Genomic DNA, 13319 nt, shown 5'->3' with positions numbered 1-13319 from the left:
CCAGTATTTAGCCTTAGATGGAGTTTACCACTCGCTTTGGGAACCCGACTCCAAGAAGCCCCAGGCCTGGCATGCCAGGACCACCTGCGTGATGCCAGCAGGGACCACGTGGCCAGTGACGAAAACATGGCAAACAATTCCCCGACACGGAGCACAGACGAGATCAACCTTTTCAGCGCTGCAAAGCTCTATAAGAACTTTTCAATTGATAGACCCCGAGAACAATAATACCTACGGACAACAATTTTCTTCCAAGTCAGAGAAGAAGAAAAAGTGAAGACACATGAGGAGAACCAACATGGCAGCACTGAGGGCAGTGAAAAGAAGGAGAGGGAGGAGGTGCCCGGGGCGTTGGAGCTGAAATTTTTTCTACAAGCCACGGTGAAGACTATAATACAACAGTTTCCCTGTAATTCATTAAGTGCATGGGGAGATTCCGAGATCCACTCGCAGCCCATGAGGAAAAGTGCTCATACTGGAGTATGTGGATGCTGAAAAGCAGTAATCTAGTGAGAAACTTGAACAAAGAGAGAAGACCCTTGCCTCCAGAGACAGAGAAAGAGAGCCCTTGCTTCTGAACTAGAACAGCTTCTCCTTAAAAGACTAAACCCCATGAACTAAACTGACCCATGCTATGCAGTTTTGGGAAGACTGCTACGCCCGTGGGAGGAACTCCCATTACAGCAGGTCGGGCGGGACAACTCTTCGTGAAAATTAAGACCATGCTAAGAAATTCACAGAAAACTATCTCCTGTGGGAAGGATCCCATGGCACAGAAGAAGAAAGAAACTCCTTTCCCTAAGCATACTGAAGAAATATTTTTAGAAAGTGAAAGACTGACCAAAATCCCACGCTTTGTCTCCTTGCGTGGTCGGTGGGAAAGAGGGAGGGGCTGGGAAGAAAATAAGTGTTCTAAAGGTTTATTTTCGTTCTCATTACCCTTTTACTTTTAATTCTCTTAATAATAAATTCTCCTCTTTTTCAAAACTGTTTAAGTTTTGAACCTGCTTTGCCTTAGAGTGTTTTTTTCCCCTAATCCTTATCTCAACTCATGAACACTTTGTTACAATTCTTGTGGGCGCCTGGTGCTTTTAGCCAGCATCAAACCCACAACAAAGAGCAAATGATTTATCTCTATTTTTGGGTAAACCTACCCAAGCTAACTTTAAATAAGCTGACTGAGATAATAGGTACAATCTAATGAAGGCAGTATGAAGCTTCTTTTGGTCCAATTTACCCTGCTAAGAGAGGCTGATTGAAACAGCTAAGTTGCTCCCAAATGCAAGAACAATTGTTTGAGTTAGCTGAAGTACCTTGTTTCTACACTGCAGACTGCTACACAAATACCTCACAGGGCATGGCCCAGGTAGAATTTCACATAGAAAGCAAATCAACCAAGAGTAAACTGGGATTCATCAAATATAAGTTATGAGAAAACTGAGGAGGAAGGAAAACAACAGAGGGAAAATAGAAGAGTACCCATTATTTTTAAAAAAGAGGAAATTTAGTATATTTAAGATTTTTTTTTTTTTTTTTGACACAGTGCATTTGCTACACATCCTATACATGTTCAATTCAAAGTGCAAGTCATTTAAAATTCAGGCAGCCATTGTGGACACACTGAGCTGGACACTGTTCATTTGTTCTTATCTGTTAGAAATTGAAGTTTATGTAGCAATTTGGGTTCCCTTTTTATTTTATGAATATCTCCATAAACTAAGAATTAATGAGTAAAACAGAAGGTATGTAATCAGATTATGGAAGAAAGCTATTACATAATTCTGTCTGACCATTTAGCGTTTCAGTGAAGTTCCACATACCAGGGCCATGCCTCAATCCAGGAAAGCACTCCTATTCCTAAACATATTTAAGCTTGTACTTAGGATGTTTTTCTGTGCAGCAGCAAAACTACCAAGAAAATAGACCAGTTTTTCCCATCTAAGGATACAGCTCAATACTGTTTTAATATTATCAGCAGACAGGACATTCCATTCACAATATCAACTAAGACTTCAGTGTTGTAGCCCTAATTCTTTTTGTCCTTCCACTCAAAGATATTTTGCAAGTAGCTTTTACCATTTGTTCAGTTTCTTATCTTCTGCAATATTTTTGCCCCCTCAGCTCACCTCACCACTGACAATATCCCAGATCAAACTGTACGAGTACTTTCACTGGTCTGTTAATGAGAAATGAACTCACCGTTTTAGGTCATCCTTGGTTGTGTCTAGATGGAAACTTAATAGATGAAATTCAGCTCCACAACACAGCAATATAAATGTATCTATAAAGTAAAACTGTGCAAAGCGTACATTCTTATGGAAGTTCTCTTTACCCTGAAAAATAAAGGAATCTATTAAGAATGGATTCAAACATAACAAATATTTTTGCTCTGAGATTCCTGGTGTTAAAGCAGAGCCTCCTTCATGTAATGCTGATCATAGGCCAGGAGGTTAAACTACTATGTAGTGGCCCTTCCTATTTTTGACATCTATTATTCTCAAAATAAAGATTTCATTCTGCTTAAATTAGCTGGAAGTAAATTTAATTGTATCTGTAGTCAATTGAATCTGGCACAATCTATCTTCATACTTAGAACTTCTTTTTGAATTGGGGAGTAAACTAAAGCCAAGCAGAGATGAGCCAATGAAATAAAATGTACAGACCAGACAATAAAACCAAAATTTCCAGACATGCCCACTAGTTTTTTTTTTTTATCAAGCTTGATTTTTTCTTTTTCTAAATTATCATGAGGAAAACCTAATTTGAATTCGATGGAGATCACCCAGATTGTTATATCAGCTGAAGTCACCATTCAGTAGTTCTAGAAATTGGTTCTTTCTACAGAGCTTTTAAAATGGAAGTAAATGAAAGTGCGAAACAGTGTTCTCTGTGTCCAAACCAATGGAAGCTTCCAATTACCAGAATTAGGGCAGGCTCCTTATTGCAGACTGACCAGACCCTTAAAGTTCGGTCTTCTGATGCAGAAACTAACCACTTCTTGTCATGACTCCAGCCAACAGAGTTAACTGCACCATCATGACCTAATAAAAATATTAATGGAAATATCATAAAGCTCATTTCTTGCATTCATGAATTTCTCTGGAGTTAATTGTGTTGTTTTAATACAATTATGCACAATATTAAAATACATTCTAAGTACAGGTTTCAAATGGTTGGATTACAACTGGTAACAGTAAACCAGCTATTGAAATTTTCTTCCACCAAAAAACACAGAAAAATGTCTCTCATTAATAAACAGGCAAAGATAATTCCAACTTTAACTTTTCAAAGTTATTGGAAGAGCACTTTCAAGAAATATGCTTGAAATTAAACTTAAGCAAAGATTCAGTATTGAAAAAAGATTTTGAGTATTATATTATAATGAAATTTTATATTAAACATGATCTGGAAATCCCTTAAGACAAACTGAAAATAGTTGAAATACTTTATTTTATTTATTAACCTTTTATTACTGAGCTAGCTATTTTTGTCAAAATAAAATGAGTATGCCACTTCAATGGCTTGTTAAAAACAAGAATGTAAACTTACAAAGAAAGAACTTTAAAAGCCAGAAACAATATTCAAAAGCTAAAATATTAATGTGATCTAACATTATATTGAAGCTGATCAAAAAGATCAAAAAATAACGTCAATCAAATTTTAAAAACTTTGATGCATGTTATTGCAATTTGTCAGATAAAGCCTGATAAATTTCATCTAGCCTTAAAACATTCAAAGTTCTTATGCTGCCCTCTTGTGCACATTTTATCTTTAGTCAACTGAAGTTTTATATTAAAAAATAGTTTGCTTTAAATTACAGGAGGGCTATTAAATTTATCTCAGCAATTGAGATATTTCATTTGGTAGACATATGTCTACAAAAACTCTTATAAATGAGATATTTTAATTCCCAGTTACCAAACAGCTGCAAAATTTTCACCAGAAAACTGCACAGGTACCGCACAAATACACATGTGAGTATTATTCTTGTTTTGTTCACAACACAAAGCTTTATTTAAAGGCTTCGATTTTCTAAAAACCAAAACACAAAACCAATCAAACAAACAAACCAAAAAAAAGAAAACCACAACAGAATATACAAAACAGTTTTCCAAAGTAGTAAGGAACCTGAGAAACTTTAGGAAAATCTGAGGTTTGGAAAATTGGAAGAGCCACACAAAAAGCTTAAGAATCTATGCACTCCAGGCCCCTCAGTCCCAAAGCACACTGAAGGAGATGCCAGCTGGCTTGAAAGAGCCCAGTAAGATTCAAAACAGGAATTACTCAGGGTTCCCCAGTCCTGGAGCAAATTGAGAAGAGCAGCTGGTTTTGTGAAAAGACTTCTTCAAAAAGGCCATGCTGGCTGTAACTCTTTACAGCTGTTCAACATTACCTGCACTTCACTACAGGACACAGACACCTGAAGAGCCACCACTGAAGAAGAATGCAGAACTACTTAAAACTGTAACTGAGCCCTTCAGGAAACAAGACTGAATAAATTAGGCTTACAGCAAAACTGTTGTTATACCACTCCTCTGATGCTGCCTTATAAAACCATGACTTTTGATAACCAGCAATATTCAGATGCTAATGCTGCCTTGAAATTGAAATTTTTTAGCAGAATAGATACAATTTTCATTTCTTGAAGAAGAGAAAATTTTACATTGCCATTGATTGCAGCTCTGAGTAATAATAATGCATTATGGTTTTTCATGAAAACACATACATTATGACACATCTAAAACACGAGCGTCAAAAGTAGAAGGTAAGCAGGTGACTACGTGGTAATCTGAACTGCACAGAAAAAAACAATGTGAATGAAACAAGCAGGCAACTAATGGTTTGCAGTTCCTACTCCCTTGCACTACTTTATCTGGCAGTTCAATATTTATGTTGCTTTTGAAAAGAACTACATGCACAATAGAATGTGGTTTACATTGTTTTTCAGACTTGTGCATCATTAAAAAAAAGACACAAAGGATTAAAGGTATCAATCAAATAAATCAGTGAAAAACTTAAGAACTTGCTATTGTAGAAGAAAAAGACTCCACTACTCTGTCCACATGGCATATTTTCATCAATTTCCTCACACAAGAAGGAGAATATCAGTAATGTTGCCTCCTTAATGTCAGAGCTTCTTCCACTAAATATAATGAAAATTACTCAAAAAGAAAACTGTTTTCACAAATCAGTTGTCAGAGTTATTTACTTAGAAATAATTCTCTAAAATATCTGTAAGTAGTCCGGTTTTAATACTTGTTAGGGTCAGCTAGTAAAAACCATTCATTTTCCATTATGAGCTCTCACAGAAAATTCAGTTAGCAGGACTGATTTAAAGTCATAACATTTACTGTTATTAAAAATTTAAGAGATTGTTCCTATAGAAATTTAGACATAATCTGGTGTTTAAGACTCATTTAAAAGTCTACATGTTTACACATACATACACTTTTGTAGTTGTGGATTTCTTCATAGGAACAGTCCCTTTTTTTTTAGATGGTTATTCTTTCGAAGTCTGGAGTTGCAAAGCAAACACATCTTTTGCCAAGTCATCACAACCAATTTTTGGCTAATAAACTATAAGAATATACTACTACAATATACACATGCCTTATTATTGCAATATATTGCCTTTATTGTTTCTCTTTAATATGGTAATATACATCATGATGAAGATTTCAATATATATAATCATAGATTGCTTCTTACCTCACAAAAAATTGAGATAATGGGAACACCTGGTAGTCAGTTTAATTCTAGGACAAAATTAAGCAATCAGAAAAATAAATTTTACATCTTGAATCATCAGTACTCCCTCTCTCTTGTTCTCAGGGTGATGTGAGTGGAATCTGTGCCAATTTAGATCAAATTCAATCATATGCTATATCTTCAATAATATATAACTCATAAATTTACCTGAAAAAACATTATGCACATCAGTGAGATTGGAATTGAATATCAGCACAGTTTTGTCAGCCAGGCCACAAGCCAGCAGCTCTCCATCCCCTATAAAGAAGAGCATCTAATGATTTACATTTGAAAGCAAAAAGAAGCTAATATGCTGCTTCTTTAAAAAACACGTATGTCACTAAAACAGAACAAAAACCAGATATTCATATCCTATGTTTAACACAGATTTTGTATGAACATCACAAATTAGTGTTGCAGAATTTGGTATGATTTTGTAGGCAATTCATTTCTTGTCCTGACATATTCTCTAAATAACAACATTTTTTAACTCAAACAAAGAACCCTCTGAAATTTTTGCTAAACTGTGATTATTTAAGCCTGTGTGTGCATGCATGGGTGTGCAAGAGACAAAGAGAAAAAGAGAGAAAGATGTTTCTTCCTCAAACTGAAAAACAGTTTATACTTAAAATGTACTAGCAAAACAGAGAGATGGCCGGAATATATTTTAACAAAGTTACTGATTGCATCTAATTGCTTTTATTTCCTGATGGTGAAAGTTGTTCTTGTCCTCAAAATACTTACAAAGATTTAATTTTGAAAATATTTTGAAAATATTTTGGCTTGCAGGGTGTACATTGACATAATTATATACCAGGTAGAATGCTTGATTGCTAATCTAGGAAGTGCTTTCTGCTTAATCATATTTACATAGGAACTGACTAAACCAATGGCAATAGTCATTTATCCAAAGCAGTTAAGAAAAATGCCTCTCTTTGGATCACACAGAAAAATTTCCTTTTTAATATTTTAATTTATAAAAATTGAATAATATTTATGTAAGAAATAGGAGTATTCTGAGTATTTTGAAACAAAACGTCAGTTTTTAATACACCCTAATGACTCTAAGTAAATATGCCAGAAAATAAATTCCTTAGTGAAAGAACTCTTAATTTTCAAGTAGTAGTGGGAAAGTTAAACTCAAAAGGAAACAAGACATAAAGTCAGAAATAGAATCCTTTTGCATATGTAGTAACAGCTTGCATGGTTTTGCAAGAAAAAAATTATGGCAAAACAGTATGTGATATTACCAGAAAGTTTTCTGTGAATTTATCCACATTAAATCCACAATTTTTAGAAACTATGCCACACAAATTTGGATTTGTTTCTGCACACTGACACAACTGCATTTTTTATAGAGCTTGTACTTACCAGAATATTGAATACAAAAAATTGGGGTTGGTTTACAAGTAAGAGATATCTCTTTCTTATATTTGATTGGAGGATAACTTTCCAATGGATATTCTTTATTTTTACTTCAAAGAAGGAAAAAGGAAAGAAACCAGTACAACTTCATTTCAGTTATGAAATAAATGCGCTTTAGGAACTATTCTAAACATCTTTATATAAATATTTGCTGGAAAAAATAGATCAAATCCAAGGTAAGAGCCAAATTAATTTTAAATTGTCATATTTAAACTACTCCTATCAGTGAGAGTTGTGAATTCATGAGATCAAAAATTAACAGTCTTGCAAAAAAATTAAGTTTCTTAAGTCACATAGCTAACAAAAGTATTTAAAGAATGTAAACTCTACCTTGTTTACAAAGACCTTGTGAAAAAATTCAGTATTAACTAGAAAAAGCAATTTAACTAAAAAACCCACACAAAACTTAAAATACTAAGTAGCTTAACTGATATAAACCAGTGCTAAACCAAAGTTGAAATTATCTGAAGTACTCATGTAAGGGTTCCTATGGGTGCAAGGTTTACAAAAACTTAGTCTTGAGCTATTAAGTGGGTTTCTTAACACTTTAACAACTCTTTTAAAATGAGAGAAATGATGGCATCAATCATTCTTTACTTTCATGTTTGTATTACATAAAGCAAATACTTTAATAATAGTAAAGAGAAAAAATGTGTGCAATATCCCCATTTAACATTCCACACAAATTAACATGAATATGCCAGCTTTAGAAAAACATTTGCTCTTTGTGACCAGTGATAAAGATTGCACTGGTCAACTTGTACTATTACACATACTCTGTTTAAATCCATTGGAGTAAGTTTGCATCAACTTAAAGTAACAATATTTTAGGGGTGAATGAGGGACATGATCTGAAATCACTTCTCTCTGTGCCACATCCAGTTATTTTTTTGACTAGAACTGCAGCTTAAGAATGTGTTGGGACTTAGCTTCCAACCATATTTAGCACCTTTCTTCTTACCAACAAAAATCTAGGAAAATAGATATGCATATTTTCTTTTATATGAAGCACTCCAATTTAATTCAAAGTCTGATAAACCAAATCACTTGCTGCAGTGATAAATTTTATATCAAATTTACAAAGCCTTTTAGTTCTATTGACAACCCTTACTAAAAAGTTCCAATGAGAGAAGCAGAGACAAACCATATTTTCAATAGAACTGTAATAACCCTTCTTTTAATTTGTTCCTCCTCTAACAGAGTTGTTAGATTACCTACCATTTACAAGTGATCTTCCACTTTGATACCTCTTTTTTTTTCAGGTTAGTATTTGGAGAAAACATGGTCATTCTACGAGAGAGAAAACAGACTCTCTTATATGAAACATTATACATTGTATGGGAGAAACAGATCGTTTCAAACAAAAGCAATCCTACTTCTTTCTTACTATTTACATCTATGGGTAATGTCAGTAGAGAAGAGAATGTAGACTTTGATGACAATATAAATGTCTAATATTCTTATGCCTGAGTTTGCACCTTCATTTCTATGAGTCATTTGTTGAAAAGTGCATTCTGAAGGTCAGAATCCATAAAAATAAAGTTCTCAGACAATTCTTTCTGCAAGCTGAAGAAACAAGAGTCTACTCAGATGAAAGAATCAGGACACCTAATATGGATTTCAAAAAGAAGTTGACCAATAACCAGAAGCTGTGAAAATTTTGGTTTACAATATTTTTTTTTAATTCTTTTCTTTGATAACATCATAACTGTTTTTCACAGGTGGTTAATTTCAAAGTCATGAGACCACATAGTTATATTATGTGAAAAAATATCACACATCAATAAAGCAGGGAAAATAGTAATATTTCTACTCACCGTGGTGCTGCTGTATATCCTGATGACTTAATTTTATTATGGAAAACCAATGGTTTATCTTTCATTGTGCCCTTCACTCCTGTAGCAAAATAATTTAATTTACATTGGTTTTTTTATATATTTTTACAGTTAAGGTAGACAGGCTTGCACAATATAAATACTTGATGCTTCCTTATATTATAAAACACGTTTATGACCAATCACTCTAAAATTACGATTTGTGAGAAAAGGAAAGAAATATGAACTGTTACATTGTATTACAACCTTCCTCCAATAATATGAATGAGGAGGAACCTCTTTAAACTTTGAAGTAGCAAGAATACTGTTCTGAACCACTTTTTCACCATTCGTTCACAAATGTGTTTCCTAACTGCCTCTGCTTAGACTTTTTATGCATTAGCTATAATGTATTCACACCTTATATTTGGAATAAGGGAATAAGGAATGCATCTAAAGATCACTAACAAGCTGACTGGTGGGAACCTATAAGTATCTGTGTTCCTACACAGCTCAAGTCATGGGTAATGTCTGCATGCCCAGTGCTGTACTAGGAAACCCGGGGGGCACCCCTCAGCTCCAAACTGAATATGAGTATTTCATATCAGCAGAAACAAACTAAACAAATAGACATTGGAAGCGTCTACAAATAAATGTTGTATCTGGTTGATATTCCCAGGGAAAAAACTCAGATGCATTGGGACACATTTACCTATGCTGAGGGTAGAAGTCCCTTCAAATGCCACTAACTATCCTTTCCCTATGCAGCAATGAGGCACAAAAAGGTCCTTCCTGAGAAGCTCCCAGTACCACATGCCTTAAGGGACCAAAGGATTTCATTACAGCACTTTTCGATCTGATCATGAGATGTCAACAAAGGCAGCACAGTTGTGAGTGATGGGTGTCCAAGGCAGCCTGGAATTCTAGGTAAATGATGTAGATGTGTTCTGAAGATACCATAAACCCCTGGAGATATAACCTTTGACATTCTAACGGGCACAATAAGTGCAATTGGTGATGATGAAAACATTTTTTTTAATATTTTTTGGACTTTATTTTTTCTAACCAAAAAAAGCTACAAGCGCTTCAATGGCAATTGGAAGTCAGATCTTCTCTTTTTTTAAGAAGTAGAATATTGAGGCAAAAATTGACTTCCTAAACATCCAGAATTGGCAAAAGATTATTCAGAACAATAAAATATATCAGAACATCTCTTTGGTATATTTAATAACCAAAGTTAAGAAAGAAATGACAAATTATACACAAAAATTTACTACATGCTATGGACAAAGAATGACTTATGAAAATGTGAATTCTACACTCTAACACTTTTAAAATCCACTGAAAGTTCTCAGACAGTGGGTTTTAAAAGAAGAAAAATACTTATAACCATAATTTTCAACTACAATTATATGAATGATGTACATGTATGATATGAAATTATCATACATGATATGAATTACATGAATGATAACATGTATGATATGAAATACTAATAGAAATGTAAAATTCTTCCTATTGAAGTAAAAATATAATGCAATATATTTTTTAAAAAATTAATGCACGGATTGTATTAGGCACAAGACAGCTGGAAGTCTGTTACTGTTATTCAAAATATAACTTTATTAATTTATTTCAGGATTGGTTTATACTTACCAGGTATTTTACTAGAAGGTTCTTTCATGTTTTTCTTTAAACCTTTACACAATGGAGAATTTGCCAATAAAGTACACCTAAATTATAAAACCAAGCACAAAAAATTGACCAATGCAATGGACAAAAATGTCAGATTAGAAAAGGTGCCAAAACTCCTTTTTAGTTATTTGTCTGCATATGTGTGTATACATGTGCAGTAGCAATGAGATTTTAATGAAAACAAGTTAGGCATAGTGGATTAGTTATCAGCTCAGATACTCATCAGCACAGACAAGCCTCGGCCCTGACTCGATTCACAGACTATAGCTTTTATATGTTAGATCCCAGTTTTGTGCATATTAACTGATGATTTTATTATAAGCACTGAAATCTGCACTTCAGGGTATATTGCAGGGGTTTTGTCATCTTCAAGATGCCAGCATTTTCTCATAAATCATTTATAGGGACATAAAGGACAAGAAAGTAATAACCAGCAGGGATTCACCATGGGGAAGTCATGCTTGATCAATTTGATAAACTTCTGTGATAAAATAAGTGGCTTGGCAGATGAGAGAAGAGCAGTGGATATTGTCTACTTGGATCTCACTATGACTTTCCACACTGTCTCCCATAAGAACCTCACAGAGAAGCTGATGAACTATGGTCTGGATGAGCACACAGTGAGGTGGATTGGAAACCAGATGAAAAACCAGGCCCAGACTGTGATGATCGGTGGCTCAAAGTCTAGTTGGAAAGCAGGAGCTAGTGGAGTAACCCAGAGATTATAACTCCATTCCACATAATTCCATTACTATAATTTCATTAAACATCTGCATTAATAAACTGGATGAGGGAGCAGAGTGTACCCTCACCATGTTTGCTGATGACTCAAAACTGAGAGGAGTGTCTTAAAGAGCAGAAGGTTGTGTTGTCATCCAGGGAGACATTTACTGTCTGGATAAACGGGCAGACAGCAACCTTGTGAAGTTCAACAAGGTGAAAGCAAAGTCCTGCAGCAGAGGAGGAACAAGCCTATGCAGCAGCATAGGCTGTAAGGCAGACTCCAGAGCCAGGCTCTGTGCCCAGTGCCCAGTGCCAGGACAAGAGGCCATGCACAAAACCTGAAACACAGGAGGTTCTCTCTGAACACTAGCAAACACGTTCTACTGAGCATTGGCACAGGCTGCCCAGAAAGGTTGTGGCTTCTCCCTTCATGGAGATATTCAAAAGTTGTTTGGACATTGTAGTGGGCAAATGACTCCAAGTGGCTCTGCTTGAGCAGGGTGGCTGGACAAGATGGATGACCTGAAGAGGTCCTTCCAAACTCAACCATTCTGTGATTCTGTGATTGCTCCCTCTCTATACAACTAAAGCATGATAGGAAAAGAAGTAAAATCAAACCACGTCAACAAATAGTACTGCAGAAAACCATATGACACACTTTAGTGCCAGATAAACAAATCCATAATCCAACATGGAGGAAAAAAATTTAATTATTCTGTACCTGGCAAAAACTGATAGACTTTTCTCATTTCCACATGGGACAAAATCACTGTGCTGAGTTCTCACCAATGCAGCAAGGTTAACTTCCAACACAGCAATCATATCTTCAAACATCGAGGTGATCAAACATAAAGCCTGCAGCAATTATACCATAAATTAACACTCCATTTACTTCATAATTTAAGTACAAAACAATAACACATTTATAATGAATAATGAAATCAATTTCGGAAATTTGTAAAAATTAGTCAAAAATATCCATGGATTTAGTCCTGAGGAGCATTAAGTTGTAAAGAGTGATTAAAGCTATCCTTCAAAAATACACCTATGTTGCTTAAATGTGTTTTAAAAAACTTACATACATAACAGTGACAGAAATTCCAACACCTCCAACACTAGAGACAGTTTTGCAGTAAGAGTTGAGAGAAAAGAAATACACATGGAAGAAAGATTGGCTTCAGCAACATGATAAGAACATGCTAAGAACTGAATTTAAACAAAATTGTTCTCTAAAGCCTAGGACTTCTATGTTAAATATCTAGCCTAGATTGAGCTTACATCTGTAGGAAAACTACAACATCAAAAGTGGAGTATAGACAAGAATACCGTCCATTTTATTAATATAATTTTTAGTGACTTTCAACAGAAATTTTCTCAAAACCCAAATAATTTTGACAGATCCTTTAGAAGGATTCAGAACTAATGCACCCTAACATTTGTTTGAGAAACAAGGTATAACAATATTTATATTTTTTTTTCCCTAAAAGATTTCCTCTGCTTCTCCAATGGTCATTCTCGACGTTCAAGGTACACCCTGAACACTGTAAAAATTCACCTTTTTCTTACTAATCACTTTAGACTGTATATAAGCTGCGAGAGCTTCAAACTAGCAGATTGCATAATGAAGAATCAGCCCTCTTCAAAGACATTTCTGTGTAATTCACATTAAATAAAGCAAATCTGTACATTAATCTGTCAGCAAAATGTCTAATTAATATTTATTGAAAATAACTGGAGCTGGTAAAATTATTAAAGCAATGTTTATTGCATACTCACCTTTTGATCAGCTGCCTTCCTTGTTAAGGCACATGATCTGGCAATCCGAATGCTGAGGTCACTGTAATCTTTACCAACAAGAACATTGTGCTATAAAATAATATCTGCATTTCCAAAGAAAAAACCTATCATCTCTAA

General features: G+C 34.6%; 1 protein-coding gene across 1 annotated transcript in view; it reads right to left on the bottom strand.

The window, feature by feature from the left end:
- The window catches only part of WDR27 (WD repeat domain 27), a 94576-nt gene that overhangs the window by 69664 nt on the left and 11593 nt on the right, over nucleotides 1-13319 (bottom strand). The window contains exons 10-18 of the mRNA XM_048299635.1: nucleotides 13182-13249; nucleotides 12127-12260; nucleotides 10644-10720; nucleotides 8991-9069; nucleotides 8392-8463; nucleotides 7120-7223; nucleotides 5917-6006; nucleotides 2920-3041; nucleotides 2200-2333 (exon numbers count right to left, since the gene is read on the bottom strand). Of these exons, the coding sequence (XP_048155592.1) occupies nucleotides 2200-2333; nucleotides 2920-3041; nucleotides 5917-6006; nucleotides 7120-7223; nucleotides 8392-8463; nucleotides 8991-9069; nucleotides 10644-10720; nucleotides 12127-12260; nucleotides 13182-13249 (880 nt within the window). The remainder of the gene's footprint in view (nucleotides 1-2199; nucleotides 2334-2919; nucleotides 3042-5916; nucleotides 6007-7119; nucleotides 7224-8391; nucleotides 8464-8990; nucleotides 9070-10643; nucleotides 10721-12126; nucleotides 12261-13181; nucleotides 13250-13319) is intronic.

Source organism: Corvus hawaiiensis, chromosome 3, assembly GCF_020740725.1.
Source record: "Corvus hawaiiensis isolate bCorHaw1 chromosome 3, bCorHaw1.pri.cur, whole genome shotgun sequence".
In the NCBI taxonomy this organism is placed as follows: domain Eukaryota; kingdom Metazoa; phylum Chordata; class Aves; order Passeriformes; family Corvidae; genus Corvus; species Corvus hawaiiensis.
This window is presented reverse-complemented; position numbering and strand designations above follow the sequence as displayed.